General features: G+C 37.7%; 1 protein-coding gene across 1 annotated transcript in view; it reads left to right on the forward strand.

Moving 5' to 3' along the window:
• Positions 1-4,110: 4,110 nt before the first annotated feature.
• The window catches only part of stab1 (stabilin 1), a 134,425-nt gene continuing 116,808 nt past the window's right edge, over positions 4,111-21,727 (forward strand). Inside the window, exons 1-18 of the mRNA XM_034083428.1 lie at positions 4,111-4,666; positions 7,445-7,572; positions 9,087-9,205; positions 9,783-9,868; positions 10,310-10,379; positions 10,509-10,604; positions 12,702-12,815; positions 14,111-14,298; positions 15,549-15,685; positions 17,067-17,194; positions 17,487-17,563; positions 18,170-18,292; positions 18,960-19,097; positions 20,041-20,112; positions 20,393-20,506; positions 20,782-20,835; positions 21,196-21,276; positions 21,367-21,525. Coding sequence (XP_033939319.1) covers positions 4,613-4,666; positions 7,445-7,572; positions 9,087-9,205; positions 9,783-9,868; positions 10,310-10,379; positions 10,509-10,604; positions 12,702-12,815; positions 14,111-14,298; positions 15,549-15,685; positions 17,067-17,194; positions 17,487-17,563; positions 18,170-18,292; positions 18,960-19,097; positions 20,041-20,112; positions 20,393-20,506; positions 20,782-20,835; positions 21,196-21,276; positions 21,367-21,525 — 1,938 coding nt within the window. The 5' untranslated portion in view covers positions 4,111-4,612. The remainder of the gene's footprint in view (positions 4,667-7,444; positions 7,573-9,086; positions 9,206-9,782; positions 9,869-10,309; positions 10,380-10,508; positions 10,605-12,701; positions 12,816-14,110; positions 14,299-15,548; positions 15,686-17,066; positions 17,195-17,486; positions 17,564-18,169; positions 18,293-18,959; positions 19,098-20,040; positions 20,113-20,392; positions 20,507-20,781; positions 20,836-21,195; positions 21,277-21,366; positions 21,526-21,727) is intronic.

The raw sequence follows: 21,727 nt of genomic DNA on the forward strand, positions 1-21,727 counted from the left end.
TCACTTTGAAAAAATTATGATAATCCATAATTCACTTTTTATGTCAAAAACGGAGTTTTCATATTAGCTGCTAATGATAGCTTCCAGAGTGTATGACAGCTTCCTGTTTTGTCTCCTTGGATACGAGTCCAAACAACTCACAGACTGCACCGGGCGCTGACGTAGGCGCCCTGTGGCCTTCAGATTTGACGACGCTGATTGGCTGAAATTATGTTTCGGCGGCATAGTTTAAAGATAGCAACAGTTGGCTTCTGCTGCACTTGCTGCACTCTCGTCTGGGCGCTATGCACAGCGCCCAGACGAGATACGAGAGAGTAATGATACATGGGTAAGGCCAGGCAGGAAACATGTGACTTATCAGTAACTTTAGACATCGTAACACAATTTTAAACGACATTTTATCGTAGATTATACATTTTACTGATACCAATTATATAATATTTACCTTGTTTATTAAAAAAAACCAAAAAAAATGTTTTGGGTTCAGGTTTTTTGTGTTTTTGTTTTGAGGCAGGCTAACAATTTAAATGCTAACAGTTTGTTTCAGGTTAGCTAACGTCACGTTCAACAGTTCATTCAATCTGGTACAGGTTAGCTAGCAGTCGATTTTAGCAGTTTAAACAGTGTGCCGTTTAGAATCACATTTTAATGGTAGTGTTTTTTGACTGTTCAGTGAGCAGCTAATACGAAGGTCAGGTTTATTTAAAAGTTCAGTTTAACAGCCCATACAGTTCAGTTAGTTAGCTGAAAGTACGATTTAGCCATTTAAATCAGTTGCGATTCAACCAATACACCGGTTAGGTTCCAGGCTAAAACGAATCGAGTTACAATGAACCGGCTTCATGGAATTTAAGATAAGTCCGTATTTTTGTAATGGCACAGTAAATCATTTTTTTAAATCTAACTTTCAATTTGCGTTAAGATAGGTGTAGGGTATTTTATTTAATTCAATTTATTTACAGTAGTTGGGGCAAAAAAAATGCAGACAGTATCATAGAGTAAATGAAGACTTGCCCTGGTCGGTCACTCCATAATTTGAGAACCACTGGGAAGTTAAATCGGTCACTCCATAATTTGAGAACCACTGGGAAGTTAAAACATAAAAGTATTCTTGCACTGTCAGGATATACTGTTAAATCCACTTAATATCCTTTGATAAACAATTGAAGCAGAAAAGACACCAGGGAACACCAGAGGGATGTGACACTGATAGTAAATCCTTTCTCACTTCCTCTTATCTTTCATGTTTTTTCTTGTCTGTTCGCCTGTTTTCCAGCTCAGAATGCTGATCGGAGGCATTTGTTGAGGTTGAGATGGTCACCGGGACAGGGGGCCGAGACCTCTGGCTCTGTACCCCCCCTCTCTCTCTCTGTCTTTACTCCTTGATGAATGTTTTCCTGAATCTTTCCTGAGTCAGCTGTTTGTGTGTGTTCGTGTGTGTGTGTGTGTGTGTGTGTGTGTGTATTTGAGCCATTATGCAACAATTAAAGACAACACATTTGGTGTCCTTCACACAATGTTTTAATGTCCTCTTGCATCTAATCAGGCAGTTTCAAGGCATCGTAGATGTGTGACCGCATCACAGAAGTCAAAACAAATAAAATCAGCCTGTCAGCAGCACGCAAGGACAGATATTATCTCAAGCTACTTAACAAACATACATGTAAGTGATATTATTTTTGCGAGGATGAAACTGCTTTACAGTCTTGTTCTGTAATGGAAGATATGCGAAAAATAATTGGGGCACTCTGTGGTGCCTTGTGTGGAACAACAGTAACCTGTCAACATTTTACCTCTTGTAAAATGGCAATAGTTAACTTATTGGCTTTAACTTGAGACATCATTATAAGGTATATGTTAATTGGACAGTGTAATGTTTATGAACCATTGGAATTAAGGTTTGTTCCCTATTAACAGCTGCGGCGCTAGCAATATTATAAATTCTAGGTCGGGGAAAAGTTGAAAAAGTATCCATTGCTGTTTAATAGACAGTCTCGTGTTACTGTGGCTTTATCGACGCAATGTTGTTCTGTCTTTCATTTCACTACTTTGTTCAAGACTGATTGGCTTAAAATAACAGGGTCAGGGTTAGAGTTATAACTCTATCTAACCCTAAGCCTCATCTGCAGGGTTCGAATCAGGCCTCGGACCTTTTGCCAGTGTCTCCCCCTTTCAACATCACACTGGAGTTCTTGGTGTGTTTTCAGATCAGTCAGTCTGCAACACAAAGGCCTATGCACATTCAGTGCAAACTAGCAGATAATATAAAGTTGACACAAATTGGCTGTGTATGATGTAAATAAACACAGACTGCAAAAAAAAAGTAAGCACTTAAAGTGCTCAAAGAAATCTGCATTGCTTTTAACATTTTAATCACCAGCTCAATATGCTGTAAATTGTCACCCTCACTGAACTTATTTAATTGTATGTTTTGCATTTTCACTGGTAGATTATGTGGCTGTAAGGTTGCAGGTTAAACTCTCCCACCGGTGAGCAAGGCAGTAAAAACCTCGGAGGACTGCTGCCGTTTCTTGTCTGCACGCTTCCTGCTATTGTTCTGTCTACTGGCAGTTTGACCTTTGACCCTTTCTCTGGTGAGTCTCACCTCTCTGCATCTGTCATCTGTTCGTAAAGTCAAACTAAATTAAAACAGGAAAAGAAACTCAGCTTTCTCATTTTTTCCTTTTCTTTCTGAGAAGCAGACGAGGAGTTGTGTCAGCTGACGAGGAAATCCGTCCAAATTGCTCCGCTCCGCTGGGACGACCAGGAGGGGAAATCCGCCCAAAACTTCCTGTCAGGAAGAGAAAGGTTTTCTCACAATCTCTCTCTTTCTCTCTTTCTCTCTTTCTTCTCAAACAGACCTGATAGTTAGTTGCCAGAATATAAAAATATTATCTGCGATTGCAACTACTTAAAACATGTGTCCATCAATATATATTCTTATTTTCAATCACCTCCAGAAACTGTTTCTGTCCTTGAACAACCTGTTGTAAAAGCAAACAGGAAATGAGTACGATTTAGTAGAAACACCACAAGGGTTATAATAAATCCCAAAAATATCTAACAGATCAAATCAAGCCTCTCTAGAATAAGCCCAAGAACATGCCAATACAAAAAATGGTTTATCTCACAATAATGAGTGTTTAAAGCCAAAGGTCAGCTTTTCTTTTAAGAATGTTTTTTATCTGGCAGTTTCAGGTTCATTCTTTCTGTCAAAAATGATTCAATGTCGATTTGTTTTGTTATATATTATATCTTGTATCACTATTGAAAGTAAAGTATGGTTTACTGAGTACTTCCATAGTTTTTGCAAAGTTTTGGGTTAAAAAATATTTGAAGAATTTACTAAAGCTGTAGAGGGCCACTTGATGCCTAAATAGTCTGAAACAGTGCAATCATCATTCAACAATAAATGTAACAGTGACAAAGTAAAAAGATATTAGTGTTTGATAATAACTAAAAATAATAATGACTAACATTAGCCTGGCTGATTGACATGGATAACGGGCACCTCAACAGACAAGAAGCACTCTTCCCCCGCCAAGTAAAACCAATATTTTGTTATGTTATTAATTTATATTATTGTTTCAATTATTTTATTATTTTTACAATAAAATAGTGGTTTTTTTATGGCAATAATAAACGAAAATATTCTATAATAACACTGTTAATAGAGCCATTCTACATAATGAGTTATTTCTTCTTTTGAAACTTTATGTACAATTTCCTGATATTCTTTTACCTAAGTAACATTTTTGAATTCAGGACTTTTACATGTAATGTAGTATTTTTTAGACTATGGTATTCCTACTTTTTCTCAAGTAAAGGGTCTTTAACCACGTCTGATCCTTTAAAAGTACTGTAGTCAATGGAGACGGTGTGTGTCCCTACATTTTGATGCTGTTATATTGCTGTTGAATCTAAAACAGGTGCTCCTGCTACTCCTGCTACTCCACTATTACTATTACTGCTACTTCTAGTAGTAATACTACTGCCAGTAGAGTAGTAGGAGGAGATTACCTCTGCTAGGAGGTTCCTACTTTGCCAGTTTCAGTTGTTGTTGTTTTTTTTCTTTCTCTTCCTAGATTAGAGAGGAAAAGACGTGACGCCAGCAGTCGCTCCAGCCTCTCGCTGCCCTCTGCCACACCGGACTCTGAGCTGAGCGTTAACTGTAGTTAGTTGAGTTTATATGCTCCTAAATTACAGTGATTGTTGCATTCAGGCTGTAATTAGCAACGACAGATTTTCTGATAATGTCAACAGTGGCTGGGTCCACCTTATAGTTTTTTATTTTACGTATTACAACAGTTTTTACATCCTTTATCAGCAGGTTGCTTTCAGTTTTCCTAAGTGTTGAATTAGAAGTCCATTGTTTTCTAATAGTTTTGTTTTTCCTGCTCAGAGGATGTTGTTATCAGTGTGTTTTTCCTGTAGCTTGTAAAGCAGTTAGTGTTTGAGGGTCAGTGTAGATGTAAGAGGGGAGAACTGATGTGAAGATCCAACATTGCCTGAAAACGTTCTCTACTTTTTCCACTGATTTTTTTACTACGCACCGAGGAGGACGCTGGGTCGGTGGATTCATTTTTCCACCCTGAATGTGACACATTGAGCCATGCTGCTGTTGCTGCTGATGATCTGCCTTCAAACTTCACTGCAACAAGAACAGGTAACACACTTCCAACTCTGTCACACTGACACACCGTAACTCTCAATATCTAAGGACATTTTTTGTCAGAGATCATGTAGACTTAGCTGAAGCTTTTTGGATAAAGTACAAATATTATAATATATAATTTACGAGCACATTACTACTTACTTCTACAGTCCTGAAAAAACCCTAACATAAAACAACCTTATAGAGTGCTCCAGCTATGGATGATATTTCATTACTTCTTTGTTTCTAATTTGCCTTTTTCTTACATAAATAGAAACAAAAAAAGCAGCAGAATCTAGAAATGCTGAGTCTCCCTGGACTAAAAGCCCACAGTCATTGAGCTGGATGCCTTTTACATGTTCACAGTGGCAATTCTAAAAGATACAGCAGGTAATATTTACCTGCTGCATCTTTGTAGATTAGTACAAACTGTCATTAGAACATTTGGACGAAATGAAATGTTTAAGTGGTGTTTGATGAAAAGTCTACAATTGATCCCCTTTAATATCTATCCATTTCTCCACTATTTTAACCTTATATTTACTGTTTTATGCTAACTGTTTAGACTTCCCTGCTTGTTTAATAGCTGCTTTAACACACACTCTTTTTTGACTTTTTATTTTCATTTTTCACACTGCTTACCAAACATATTTACACAACAAAAAGTATTTACAACCAAGATGTATAATACTTATACATAATGAAATGAAGAGAAAAATGTATCAAAATGATAATATGAGACAAGAGGAGGAAAGAAGAACAAATATTATGTTATTTTATCGCTGCAAGTTGTTCTGATGTTTGGTCGAGGGTCTGGCCAAGCAGGTGTAAAGATGAGTCAGCTCTGAATGTCCTGCAGGAAAGACACGGTTTTATTGAAATAGGTTTTATTGTCATTTAGGTTTGCAGGGACTTTTTCCAGGTTTGCATGATCTGTTAAAAGATTGAGCCAATGTTTGATTATTATTTTGTTCTGTCTTTGCATTTTTACTTTGAGTAAAATAGTTTTCTTTGCTACTGTTATTGCAATAAGGATGAAAGGTTGGAGATGTTTTTCATGCTCTCTCAATTGCAAGACTTTAAAGGGGACCTATCATGCAAAATGCACTTGTGTACGTCTTTTATACATGAATATGTGTCCCCGGTGTGTCAGGGAACTCACCAAGTGTCAGAAAATACAACCCTCTCTCTTTCCCCCCATACCCAAATCTCTAAAAACGGGGCTGCAACGGATCTGATACAGACTGATCCAGATTTGAAATTGTCAGAAACGAGGAGCTCTACCTATATGGGCAACTCTCCACCAATCAGGGGAATGAGAGGTTGCCGTGGCTTGGTAACAGCATGGTAACAGCATGGTAACATGACGCTCGTGCCTCGCCCCCCTCCTTTGCAGGGGGGCGAGGTCAGCTGCAGCTCATTTGAGACAGAATAGTGATGGGAATTCCGGCTCTTCTTGGTGAGTCGGATCATTTGGCTCGGCTCACCAAGAAGAGCCGGCTCTTTCGGCTCCCAAAGGGCTCTTCAGTTTACCACATATTATACCTTTTATAATTCAATCAACTGTAGGCTTGATGATGTATATGTGTACACATATATCACTTAAATTATTCAATACATCCTTTGTACTGAAGTTTTCAAAAGAAAAAATTACATGTTTAATATAAATGATTTGCTGTGGCCAATTGTTTTCATTGCATTTACAGACCTGTGTAACTCTCTGATACCACCCAATGAATGCACTGACTTGCTTGTAGAACCACGCTACACAAAGCAAATAGCAACACCTATAGAAACGTAAGCATAGACATTTAAAAAAGGGGCTTCTGACATTTTAAAATGATATTTAAAGAAAAGGCTCTGACAAAACAGCGGGGCTCTATTTCAGTATTAACTATAGAAAAAAAGACAGCAACAGCAAATCTTTGCTGAGCCTAAGGATAATCATAAATAGATAACATAGTGCAAATAAATATATTGCAATGCTCAGTACAGCAGCATCCAACTGTCTCTAATCATACAAAAACATAATACAAATAAATGTATTGCAATGCTCAAAACAGCAGCATCCAACAGTCTCTAATCCTTGGATATTACATGTCACTGCATGCATGCACGGAGCAGCTGTAGCGCGGAGATCATCATATCATTCTGTCTTATATTACTTAACAACAACAAATTCGCGGGCGCGAGCCGGCTCCCGTCATTCACGACCGACACATCACTACCACAGAATCAGCCCTTGTGAAGACAGGGCTGGAAAGAGCAAATAGAGCGAAATGAGGCATGGCTAAAATGCATTATGTTTGGTATTTTGAAAAAAAAACTTCACAGACATGTTTTATATAGGTATGGCCCTACAATATATTATTCAAATATAGCATAATAGGTCCACTTTAAGTTAAAGTTACAGCTGAATTAATATATATACAGTTTTCTAATCACAAAGTTATTAAAAAAACAACAACACCACATTATTTCCATATACCCTTGTTAACTGCAGATGTGCTCTTGAGTGCAAGATACCTTGGTTTGGAATCAAATCAAAGCAAGCTGTAAATCAATTGAAGAGTCAATTATTTATTGTCATAATCAGAAAGCTACAGTGTAATGGTTGGCCCAGGCTCCACCAACAGGGAAACATACAATATACTTTAGAGATAAACGAAAAAGACATACTGTATATTTTGCAAGAAAATGCAGGATTAAGTAAACTATGCACATGTAAAATAGAATAATATATACAGAAAGTCAAATGAAATACTTGATGTATGTTCTCTGCTTCCTCAGACGCCTCCTCCTGGTCGCTGTGATGTCTCTCAGAGGGAGGAGGTCCACACCTCCTGCACCTCTTGCGCCGCCGTCTCCTCCAGCAGCTGCCCCCGTGGCTTCAGCCAATCGGGCACCCTAAACTGCAGGCACGCACGCACGCACGCACGCACGCACGCACGCACGCACTATGATCTTGTACTCACACACAAGTAGAAATACCACGGTGTAGGAATACTCAGTTACAAATAAAGATCCTGCATTAAATATGTTCAAGTAAAAGTACAAATGTATAAGCATCAAAATATACTTAAAGTACCAAAAGAAAAAGTACTCATTCTGCAGATTGGTCCATTTTTAGAATAATATAAATTATTATGTTTTGCATTAAAGTGTTCTCAAAGCTGGTAAAGGTTGAATGACTTTGTATACTGCAGGGTAGCTTGTGAATTTACTCCAGGTGGAACTAAAGTCTGATTTAAGAGTTGGTTATATTTCACATCATTAATCCACATCTGTGAAGTAACTAAAGGTATTAAATAAATGTTGGAGTAGAAGTGGCAAACAATTTAAATATTCAATTAAGTATCTCAAAACTGTAGTTAAGTACTCTACTTTATTACATGTTCATAGTTACTTAACACCACTGTTAACAATACACACACAGACCTTAGTGTGTCAGAAGGACTAAATAATGTCTGTTCATTTTATGATTTGTTTGGGGGGACAGTAGCTTTAAATGAACATTATGGACAGAGGCAGCAGGTTGGGATGTGTCAAAAATATGGTTAACTATGACAAGTATGGAGGTGAGGTGCAAGAGTCAAATTAATTGATAATAAATATAGGTGATGAAAATGGAGTTGAAGCGAAACATTCATTTTCAAGGGATTCGATTAGCTGGAAGCTGATTTAATTAAAACAGTGGTGATATGAAGAAAACAAAGCCGTGTGGCATCATTTTCACCTGTCTTTCATTCACAACAAAACATTACCATCAATCATTTAGGCAGGGTGGCCTCACGGGTGGGAGTAACACATTATAATGGAAACATTATGATTCAAGTGCTTACAAAGGAAAATGGAAGGGATAAAATGTATGTGAATAAAAAAATAGTAAGATCACCTTGATTGACAATTTAAACGGTGGGGTTACGTTCATTACTCACATCATTTATCTGAAGCTTTTAAACCACTGTTGATGGCCATGTATTCATTGAAGCTGTTTTATTCAAATCTGATTTTGATTATTGTGTATTAATTATGTATCACTGCATTTGTTACTTCAACTGCATTTTTCATAGTAACACAAATAATGTGTTTTAGAAGTGACAGAGATGGTTCTTACTTTCAAGAGCTAACTCAAAACCCACCATTTACATTTTTTTTAAATTAAATGTATTCTAGGATTTTATTCAATCCTACGTTTATTGACTTTTGTTGTTATGACATGTTTTTATTCATCACAAAGTTAGATGTTGCTGCATGAACTGGGAGGAGGATTAGAATTGCTTTTATTTTATTTTCTGTTTGTGTTGCACTTTGACTTGTCTTTTGTTTATGGAAAGTGCTATAAAAATAAAGATTGATTGATAGATAGTTAGAGTAATAGTTGTTGTAGCACTAGTAATATTTTTGACGTGGTGTGTTCTGTGTGCTGTAGTTATCTGGTGGAGATCAGTGCCAGGAAGACTCTCCTGCTGGGTGGATGTCGGCACACCTGTGTGAAAGGATACATGCAGCCACGATGCTGCCCACAGCACTGGGGACCCCTGTGTCTATGTAAGACACACACAAGCACACGTACACGCACGCACGCGCACACACACACACACACACACACACACACACACACACACACACACACACACACACACACACACACACACACACACACACACACACACACACACACACACACACACACACACACACACACACACACACACACTCAAAAACCGGGAATGTTAAAATGTAGTTGCGTATAATAAATTATAAAATACAGGCCTGCTGCAAGTTTAATCTCTATCACATTAATAGTCTAAATCTACTCGTTGAAAAGTACATTATTTGCCTCCAAATTGTAATGGAATAGGAGTATAAACTAGCATTACTCAAATGTAATCTATTTATGATCATTCCTAATCACATGTCTGTCTGTCTGTCTGTCTGTCTGTCTGTCTGTCTGTCTGTCTGTCTGTCTGTCTGTCTGTCTGACTGACTGTCTGTCTGTCTGTCTGTGTGTCTGTCTGTCTGTCTGTCTGTCTGACTGTCTGTCTGTCTGTCTGTCTGTCTGACTGACTGTCTGTCTGTCTGTCTGTCTGACTGACTGTCTGTCTGTCTGTCTGTCTGTCTGTAGCCTGTCCCAGCTTGTCAGGCAAGACCTGTAACTACCATGGAACCTGTCTGGATGGAGACGTGGGAAACGGGACCTGCGTCTGTGATGTCAGTATCCTGTCTGTCTGTTTGTCTGTGACCATCCTACCTGTTTGTCAATGAGTATTGAGATCATTATTATTAGTTTACAGTGGAAAGTGCCCTTAACCAACCATTTACAATAATGAAAACCCACCTGTTTCGTATGCACCTTGGCCATTAAAATATTAACAAAATAAATTCTAATAGGTTCTTAAAAGGGGTTGGCTTATTTGAAGCTAATGTACTTACAGTATTCCTGATAATCAGAATGTGTGCCACCATGATTGATTGCGCTTTTGACTTGATAAAAGTGTCAGCTTAATATAATTAAAAGCCTACATCTCCACAGGAGTTATGGACATTTTCGTATTTGATGTTTATTTTTTGTTTATTTTAGATTATTGATGTCTTGCCAATATTATATACAAATATAAATGATTTTATTTACAGCCTTTTTTCTCTCTTTAGGAAAGCTTCTCTGGCTTTGCCTGTCAGGAGTGTAAGAATCCAAACTCCTACGGAGAAAATTGTGATAAAAGTAAGCTCTCTCACTTCTGACCTCTCGTAAACAAAAAAACATAGTCAAAAAAAATGTGATGTGTCAATCATCTGCAAGAATATCCCCATTGTTTGAACAACTGTAATCTGTGTATGTGTGTGTGCACAGAGTGTGACTGTGAACATGGAGTGTGTAATGAAGGTCCAGAGGGGGATGGACAGTGTTTTTGTCAGCCGCCTTACACTGGGAAGCGCTGTGACCAAGGTAAGAGCATGACGTGCAGGAATATACTGTATGACATAAAAAACTATATTAACATGGATCAAACAATATACTACCGCATTTTATCAAGATACAAAAGATTATATTTACCGTTATAGTGGTTAAATGAAAGAAAATAGCCCTGAAACTATTTCAAAGCTATTTAGCGTTTATATCAAACTAGCAAAAAAACACATTATGTTCAAATGTTCACGACAATAATGCTAGTCGTAAAAAATGAAATTAAACTAATACGCAGAATCACATTTGTATACATTGGCATAATTCCATAGTGATAAATGTTGTTTTTGTATTTTTACTAAAACAATCACTAAAACAAGGACTGCCTTATCTCTGATTGACTGACTGATCAATTGTGTCCATGAGAGTGTTTTTTTGAAATTATTCCTTTTTTTAATACATTTTTTTGTCGTGATAACATTTTTGATCTAGATTTGATTAGATTAATTTCGAATGTGTAAAACAATAATAAAACAATTTAACATGAGAATTATTATACAATGCAAAATTAAGCAGTGTCAAATTGATATACAAAGATATTAGTGAGTCTAAGTTATGTATAAACAAATGATCTACTTAATTACACATCCGAAAAGGGCTGGGAAGAAGTTTACACTTATTTAATCCCACCCCTTCTCCCAAAAACTAAATTATTAACATATATATATTTTATTTCTTTTCTAAAAGAAATACATTTTTTATTGAAAAAAACAAACAAACAAAACAGATACATAAACAAACAAATAAGCAGATAGATAAACTAACAAATACATAACAGAGGTCCATGTTATTCAAGAAAAGATAAAATAACAAACCAAATACATAAATAAATAAATTGCAAACACCCAGTTATGATTAAACAGCATCATCCCTGTATCTTGTTCAAATCATGTCCTTATACCTTTTTTTAAACAGTTTTAAGTTTGGACATCCCTTGAGCTCCTCATTCAAACTGTTCCAGAGAAACAAACAGAAACAAACAGAAATACAAAAACCTCGCTTGGTTGTGCGCACCCAAACATTTGTGAATTGGAATAATCCCCTTAAGTTATAATGTCTTTTAGTGAAATGTTTTTGAATATTACCTGGGAGTTGATTGTTTTCTGCTTTAAACATTAATTGGGCGATTTGAAATACTATATCTGACCATTTTAATAATTTTAACTCTGAGAATAGTGGATTTGTATGTTCCCTATAGCCAACATGTTTGATAATTCTTATTGCCCTTTTTTGGAGTATAAATAGTGAGTGTGTTGCAGTTTTGTAATTACTGCCCCAAACCTCTGCACAGTAACTCAAATAAGGTAAAACCAACGAACAGTAAAGGATGAAGAGGGAATTTTGATCTAGAACCTGTTTTGTCTTGTTCAATAATGCGATGCTTCTTGAAACCTTGGAATGAATATGTTTTATGTGTGTTTTCCAGTTTAGTTTTTCATCTATTGTTATCCAAAGGAATTTAATTTACTCTCTTATTATTAATCCCATCTATCTTAAGAGTTGCTTGTGTATTTATATTGTTATTTCCAAATAATATTATTGTTGTTTGATCCAAATTCAATGATAATTTATGAATGCTGAGCCATAACTTTAGTTTGCATATTTCTGCTGTGATCTCTTCCAATAATAGCTGTAAATCAGCAAACAAAACAAATGTGAGTATTCTTGATACATTGCATATTTCGTTAATATATAGTATAAATAGTTTAGGCCCTAGTACTGACCCCTGGGGGACACCGCAGGTAATGTCCAAACATGCAGAACAACAATCTCCCAGCTTCACAAACTGTTGCCTGTTGGTGAAATAACTCCTAACATGACTTATATAAGCAATCATTCAACAACTTCATCCAAAAATAAAACAATCATGTAAATCATTAACTGTCTGATTAAAGAATAGGTAAACAAAATGTGTCCGTACCAAAATATTATATTATTATTATTATATTGAAGCTTTCTACCCATGTCGGTTAGTATGTGACACATCTTGCATGTATTGCTCAAATTCGTTTTGCCTGTCCGTGTGATTTGTAATGGTCGCCCTCATTGATCTGCTGTTGTGTTTTGTGTTGTCGGCAGTGAGTTCCAGGTGCAATACCTGCAGTCCGTACTCGTACTGTAAAGGAGAAGGAGACGCCGCCGACTGCGAATGTTTGGCCGGACACAGGAGGACGCCACAGGGAAAATGCGCAAGTAAACACACCATTTTCATTTAGCGATGTCGTTATTTTGGTCCATAGATCAAATGTATGTTATTATTAGCATCTTGCTCTTGATGTACAGTTAGTCAGGGTTAGTCTGAATATGAAAATTCAATATTTAATACGTAATATTTATTAAAGGTCTACATACTGTTTTTCATCAATATATCACAGGTCTTAGATATAAACAAAACACGTCTCTGAAGTGTTTAGCTCAAAATACCAAACAGATCGTGCATTGTAGCATCCCATAATCCCCTCTGTTTCAGCCCTGTTTCAAAAGTGCTGATTCTGTCTGTTACTTTAGATGAAAGTAAGGAGCCACGCCCCATGCTGCGAAATATTTGGTTAAAAAGAACACAATGGTGCTCTAGGAGGAGATTCAGGTGATAAGGTTGGGGGGGGTTACCTTGGTTGGTTATTGGCTAAAGGTTACACAAGCCAAAACATCGATATGACATCATAAAGTGGCCAAAATCTGATCAGCTCATTTTCAGACAGGTTTTTCTATATCAGGACAAAAAGAGAGAGAATCTTTTTTCCTGAAACTTTCAGAATCTCTTTACACAGAGGGGACACATGTTGATGTATACACGACATGAAACAGTGGATTTTGGGAATCCAAGCTAACTAACTAAGCTTTGAGAATAGCAAGCTGACTGACTTTTTCACTGATGTCATCCTCAGGACAAATGTTCCTTTTCTTCCCTATAATACTACAGATTTAATAATATTTGTCTGTTTATTGGTCATCCGTCCAAGAATGTATTTAGCAGTTTATTAAACATCACAGTATCACAGGGATGCTACAGAAGTTACAGACCAATTTTAATGTAGTTGAAGTTCTAATAATTCCCCTTTTATTTTGGATTCATCCAGAAATGTAAATGAAAATAAATGTGTTGTGAATGTCTGTTTAACCCTTGTGTTGTGTTCAAAAGCTGTTACCGTTCATGGTGTTCGCGGGTCCATTTTGACCCATGATTTATCTCCAAAGCCAAAGATGAATCTTGATTGGGCCAAATTTGACCCCAAGTCACCCAAAACAATGCTGCCAAATTATACACTTTTTTTTTTAGAGATCTTCAGACTTGGCTAAAATTGTCAAAATCTGTTTTGTAGTGTTTATATAGCTGTTGTGGAGGATATCATGAAGCCTTGTTCTGATACAAAAAACTAGATTATATAATTTTAAGTTGAAACGGGTCACGGGAGACCCAAACACAACATAAGGGTTAAGGTTTGAGTTTGATCTGAACTGAGTTCTGATCTTTGTTTCCTGTCCAGGTATTTGCTCTCTGAGGGAGTGTGACGTCAATGCCCAGTGCTCCTCCATGGGGTCAAAGGTCAGCTGCGCCTGTAAACCGGACTACCTGGGTGACGGGAAGATCTGTGTACCCAGAAACCTTTGCTCCGAGAACAACGGAGGGTGTCCCATCGACTCCACCATCTGTGTCTTCAAAGGACCCAACAAGGTTAGGACGCCTCCAAAGCCAGGACTAGAATCATTAGAGATTATACCAGTTTCATCACCATCACTAGTGTCGTGTCCAGACATTTTGGAATACCATCGTTACCGCGATCAATCTTTAAACACACACACACACACACACACACACACACACACACACACACACACACACACACACACACACACACACACACACACACACACACACACACACACACACACACACACACACACACACACACACACACACACACACACACACACACACACACACACACACACACACACATTTTGTTCTTCTTTCTTAGTGCACACTTAGAGGTACATTACTCGTCGCTGGTTATTAAAATAACTAAAATGTTGCTCCCCGAATGTTCTTTTTTTCTTTTATTGAGTTTGCTCAGCACTATATTATATCCTACATTCCTGGTCAGCATTGAAGAAGTACTCCATTACTAAAGTTAAAGTACAAAAACCATGGTCTTAAAATACTCCACTTAAAGTAAAAGTCCTGATTTTAAAATGTAAAAATACAGTCATATTATCATCTTAATTTAATTCAAGTATTAATAGTAAAAGTACTCATTATGCATATGTTTACATTATTATATTATTATTATTATTATGGTTATTATATTATAATGTTTTAATGCTAAGAGTATTGTAGTTTGTCAATGTGGAACACATTTAGATACTTGAAATACTGTGTGGATTAGTAATATAGTACTGCATTAAACTCTATTACCATATCAGCTTATTTACCTACAATATTTGCCTCTGAAATATAGCGGGGTAAAAGCATAAAGTAGCATTAAATGGAAATATTCAAGAAAAGTACAAATAAGTCAAAAAGTACTAAAATACAATACTTAAGTAAAGTAACTAAAGTAAATGTTCTTAGTTACTTCCCACCACTGCTGGTCAGGCTAATCCTCCCAACATACATGTGGGACTAAACGTTATTATCATCCCTTCTGTAGCCATTAAACACATCCTTGATTTTATTATTTTCCTTAACAAATCATGCCTTACATTGCCAAAAGAGTTAAACAGGTGTACCCCTTTTCATTTTGTAATACCATGATACGATACTGTCACCACAAAAGAGAAAATATATACTGTGAATATCCCCGAGCATCAGAATCAGTAACATAACCAACAACACGGTAACAGATTCAAACGTGTAGAAATGAAACCAGAGCTAAATCCTGAGACTTTGTTTAACCTCACTCCCTCTGTCTCTCTGTCCCTCAGTCCAGCTGTGAGTGTATGTTCGGCATGTCGCCTGTAGGAGGAAACGCTGAGTTTGGTTGTCAGCTGGTCTCTGCCTGCTCAGCCGACACCTGTGACCCCACTGCTGCCTGTCAAACTGGATTGGATGGACAACCAAAGTAAGTAACTATTAAGTAAATAAATAAATAAGTAACAAATAAGTAACTATTTGAATATAAAATATAGAGCTAGATCAGGGTCTAGACACCAGACTAGAACCAGATGTGGACACTGAGCCGGTTTCTTTTTCTTTCTTTGTCTGTCTCTCTCATCAAGTTGTAGTGAGTAGTAGTTTTGTAGTACTCAAGACCGGTCTTGGTCTCGAGACCGTTATTGGTTCAAATGCAACCAATAATGTGACTTCACTGACTTACTTTTAAGCACTCACGAGACTCTGAATCTTTGCCCTCATGCACCGCTTAATGTTTGTAAACATGGGACGGGACTGGTCTGTGCCGGCTGCTACTCCCCCCACCTCTCCCCCCCCGTACACACACACACACACACACACACACACACACACACACACACACACACACACACACACACACACACACACACACACACACACACACACACACACACACACACACACACACACACACACACACACACACACACACACACACACACACACACACACACACACACACTCAAACAGTCTCGAAGTGAAGATGTCGGGAAACTACAAATTTGGCTACACAAATGACAAAAGTGTCACTAATTTACACATTTTAATTAAAATAATCGCTTTGAGTAATATGATGAAGTTGAATATATATGTTACTGTTTGTATGTGGGTCTTTTTATGATGATGTGGATCTTTCAGATCAAATTGTCTATTGTATCTTCCACATTTCATTGTAAGTGTCATACTGTATGTAGTGTTGGATTCACACTAGTCTGGTTCCGGTCTTGACTCGCTCTCGACCTCTTAAAGTCTTGGTCTTGACTCGGTCTCGACCTCTTAAAGTCTTGGTCTTGTCTTGGTCTTGCTACACTCCAGTCTTGGTCTTGACTTGGTCTTGGATAAGGTGGAGAAAGAAATATAAATATTCTGTACATATTTGTTGGCCATTTTTCATTAACTATTTCACTGCATTAAAAAAATGGGCCGGTCTAACAGCAGTCTGACAGTACCATAAAATACATGTATATAAAACACAATAACAAAACATCTATTTGGGCTATTACAGTATTTTTTGTATAATTAAGTTTAAAAAAAACATCATATTGTGTTTCTGCACGTGCTCTGTGGGAAACGGACCTGTTTGATAAATGCACGTTTTGTTCAGCCGGATACCTACTTTTATAATTTTCAAATCATAAATCTAATCGCTAGATTTATGATCGATATATTTATGATTAGAAAATTAGAAAATCTAACTGCACAACTCTATTAATTAACTATCTATAAATAAATACAAATGCTTGTTGTCAGTTTGTGTGAATATGTGTGCTTTTCCGTGTCATCAATATTTCTCACCCCATTTTTCTCAGATGTGTGTGTAATGCTCGTCAGATTGGCGACGGACGGCGTTGCTATGGTAACCTGATGGAGCGGCTGATTGAGCTGGACATAAGTGGGAGTCAAAGAGGAACTCTGACAGGAGCCATCGCCTTGTTCGGTAAAGGAAATACAAATTAACTGTTTAAAAAAAAAGGTACTTTGGGTTTCAGACTTCTAACAAGTTTGGACTATGGGCTGGTACTCTGAGCGGTGCCAGTTCAACATTCTTTAGTCGTTACAATTGCTACAAAAAAGTGCATGTTACTTTAATCAGGAGGCAATAATGTCAGACCACAGAATTATATCTTTAACATTATTGTGAAAGAAGAGACTTGCAGTTTTCCTTTTTGTATCTACTTTTTGGATCTTTTCTCTGACTATGACCTTTGGTATGTACGTTTGTGTTTTAGGAAAAGGCTGTTCAATGCAGCTGAGTAAAGATGGACCCTTCACAGCTTTCATCCCACTGCTGAAAACACCTCTGACTGTAGGTCGCCTGTCTGTCTTGAATCTTTATACCTCTAATTGAAAAAAATGTCACATCAAATCACTCTTATTTCGTCAGTTTACAATATCTCTTACTAAGGGAATTCAATATAGGCTCTATACCAACACAAATACAAAATGAACTTTTCTTTGACCTGTTAAAATCTATTATTGCTGATACACATACCCTGGTAAATCAGAGTCACAGCTACATGAGTTAAAATATTCTGTTCTCTCCTACAGTTACACTAGAAAAGGAAATCAGAGACAAGGCCACCTGTTGCCCAAAAAAAACGTGCTGTAAAAGTGACGAAAAACAGACCAAATACAAAGGCAGCCAAAGAGCCTGCACATGGATCAGGAGGAGTGATTTATAAAGGGGTCTGCCAATTTTTGAACAACCTATTTCTGATGTGCAAAAACCCACAACTCCCTTTGATGCTGGTTACTTTTGTATCTGAGAATCATGTAGTCTTCAGAGGAATGCTTTTTTATTGCAGCCTAATTATTATCTCGAACCTTTAGACGTTTGCACATTTTACCGCAATAGCTGGATAACATAATCAACTAATTAATAACAAATGATTGATCTACGATGTCTCTACAGGGCGTTAACGAGGAGCTGGTGTGTCAAAACCACCTGATCGAGGGTCAGCACCTCTACAAGGAGCTGGAAGGACGAGACTTCAGCATGTTAGGAGGAGCCAAGATGAGGAACAAAGACAACAAGGTAACTTTTTCTCATCCAACCCCACACCTGTTATAACAACTTCTCAAACTAAATTTGAATGAATTAAAACAAAATTGCATGTCAACACCTTATGGTTAGTTTGTTATTGTATGGCAACAACAGAAGTAGGACACAAGGAGTTTCTCTCCCAGACACTCCCCCCCGGCCTTAAATGCCTCCATTTGACTCCTTTGCTATCCGTAACATAATCACATCACTATGTAACACTGATAAATACATTGCAGGTGATTTGCTAAGGGTCGTGACATTTTGTACTGATTTCAAAGCCGTTGACCAATCACAACAGAGCTAGCCAATTAAAAAAAGAAGGAAAAAGGAGAAACAAATAGGAACCTGATAATGAGCATAATATGTCCTCTTTAATTATTCCTTCCTAAATTCACATTAACACACTCATTTCTCATACTGTACCCCTCCCAAAAAAAGGCCTTTCGGCTTCACATTCATGCCACAACAACAGGGCATGTCTAGATTCTAGTTTAAACATGCCCAATCGTGAAATCGTAGGGTGTCGCCCAACGTGTGAATTACATTAAATGAATGTTACATTAGATTCAGAAATGTTTCCGCCTCTCAGTTGTCAGCTCTATTATCACACATTTCTGACAGCATGCACAGTGATTGTATCCCTGTCTGGTTGATGTAGAAGTTCATCCTGATGGACAACCCCAGCAAACTGTACACCATCATCCAGGAAGACCTGCCAGCAGCCAACGGGATCATACACATCATCGACCAGCCAATAACCAACACTCTCTCTGACCGGTCCCTTCGTGATGAACAGGTGAGGTTAAGGATCACAAAAACTTCCTGAAAACAGGAAAATATTAGGGCTGTCAGTCGATTAAAATATTTAATCGCGATTAATCGCATGATTGTCCATAGTTAATCGCGATTAATCGCAAATTAATCGCACATTTTTTATCTGTTCTAAATGTACCTTAGAGGGATATTTTTCAAGTTTTTAATACTCTTATCAACATATGAGTGGACAAATATGCTTTATGCTAATGTTTGTTTATTATCATTTGAACAATGACAAATATCCTCATGAATATTAAACACAACAACCTCTGAACATTACAAATATTCGTGTGTGTGTGTGTGTGTGTGTGTGTGTGTGTGTGTGTGTGTGTGTGTGTGTGTGTCGGCGCAGTTGTCGGCGCAGTTGTCGGCGGAATGCCGCTCCTCTGTTTTCATAACTGTCAAAGCATGAGACCGAAGTTCCCACTGTGGGTCAAAATAATGTGCTGTGACCCCGAGGTGACTGTCATTACTGAGTGAAGTCCAATAGTCTCCGGTGAGCGCAACTGTGGAAGTCTTTCTTAAATCCTCCTCTACTTTCGCTTTTCGGACTTCATACAAGTTGTGTATTTTCGACACAGTGGTGGTTCTGGAAGGCAATTAATAAGTGCAGTCGTTGGATGCCACCCCAATTATATCACGCAGCCCCACGTCCTCCACGATGTTAATTGGCCTGCAAGCTATAGCCAACTTGACAGCCCTAGAAAATATATATTGACACTGAGATTAACCAGAACATATTTGAATCAAACAAAGAACAGAACATGGAAAATATTGCCTCAAAGAAATGCTACAACATAAATGTTTATAATTTAAGAATTTCTGGTGCTCAGTATTTTAGTTTAATTAAAACGTTATTAATTAATCTGCACAGTTAAATACAAAGCCTTATATGAAAGTGAATGTTTTCTTCTCGTGTCCAGTTTGCTGATAAGACAATCGGAGAGATTCTGACAAAGGATGACAAATACAACCGCTTCCTGTCTCTGGTTGATGTGAGTATCTTGTTCTGGCCAATCACATCACACACAGACGATTTGTTTTATTCTAAGAATTCAGTCAAACCTTCAAAAGTCAGGAGACAATCTCCTGATTCTCATTTCCCAAAAAGCAATGGTCCACTTATCTAAGAAACCATAACACACAGGCACATGACACGTGCAGTATTGTAAAAATTAAAGATTGTTGTGTGGGAAAACTCTAGTAAATCAGCATTTTGTGAGTCACTAAGTTATTGGATTAAATGGGATATGATATGTCTGTGTGTGTTTTTAGAACTGCGGGTCACCACCACCCTTGCGGGGTCTGGGACCTCTGACTGTGTTCGTCCCTTCAAACGACGCTGTGGACAGATCCAGAGACGGCAGCATCTTGTACATGCTGAATTCAGTAGGTCTAAGTATTTCATTAGTGTAGACAAGAACACACATTGTGTAAGACAGAATTCAAATACTTAACTTCCAAAACCATTGGTATGGTATAGATCTTAAAGACTGGCTCAGCACTATTTCGTTTAATGAAAAATTGAAAACAGGCTCAGTATTTTTCTAACATACAGTAATGTCAACATCGACCCCAGTTACCAAGTGTGAGCCCTTCAGCCATCATTATACTTTATGTGAGGATTATCAGGGATTTTTAATTATATTCTTCTCTTTTTCTAGGCCAAATATAAACTGCAGGAACTTCTCAGGCACCATGTTTTCTCCAGGGCCGGGGTAAGACGACCCCCACTCGACACTTGAGTCCTTCCTGTGTCTGTCCTCCTTTCTGCCTTTTGCTTTGCTTTCAAATATGGCCAATATGCCTTTTGGTTCAAGAATTTGGTGAACAGACATCTTAACAGATCTACACATTATTTTCTTAAAAGCAAATTGTAATATCCTGATCGAAATTCTTGCTTTACAGAGAACGAACCCTTTAGATTCAATGTCGACATGATCTTTCCTTTAACACCACCCTCAGAAAAACAACAACTTCACTGCTGTTAGGGCACTAGGAATAGCTAAATTGTCATTCTTGTTTGTCCTGTCAAGAAAAAAATATACGGTTTGGTTAAATTATTTTTCTGTGTGTAGCTGACAGTCGCCGAGTTGGCTACTCTCCCTCAGATTCGTACGATGGCCAATCAGATTGTCACCATCACTGTGTCCGAAGACGTAAGTGTATCCGAATGGTTCTTATCAGTCTCATCATTTGCATTGATTCCTGACTCATTTCCTTTAACACTCTTCCTTTTTCCCCGTCAGGGTGCGATCCTTCTGGGGGAGAAGGGCATCCGTCTGTCGAGCACCAACATCATGGCGTCCAACGGAATCATACATTTGATTGATGGGCTTCTCTTCCCGCCCTCCATCCTCCCCATCTTGCCTCACCGCTGTGATGTCACAGAGAGCAAGATCACTGTGGTGAGCATCACAACACAATAATAAATAGAGTCTAACATTTTCATTCCTGTAAATGCAGTAAATTATATATCCGATACATAGGGTGGCCAAAAGGTGCAAACGCGCTACACCGGCCATAAACATCTTTATAGGCAAACCGCAATGCAGCTTCAGAAACGGTGCAAAAACAAAAACAAAATATGCAAAAACACATGCAAATGAA

Source organism: Pseudochaenichthys georgianus, chromosome 5 (assembly GCF_902827115.2).
Source record: "Pseudochaenichthys georgianus chromosome 5, fPseGeo1.2, whole genome shotgun sequence".
Taxonomy (NCBI): Eukaryota; Metazoa; Chordata; class Actinopteri; order Perciformes; family Channichthyidae; genus Pseudochaenichthys; species Pseudochaenichthys georgianus.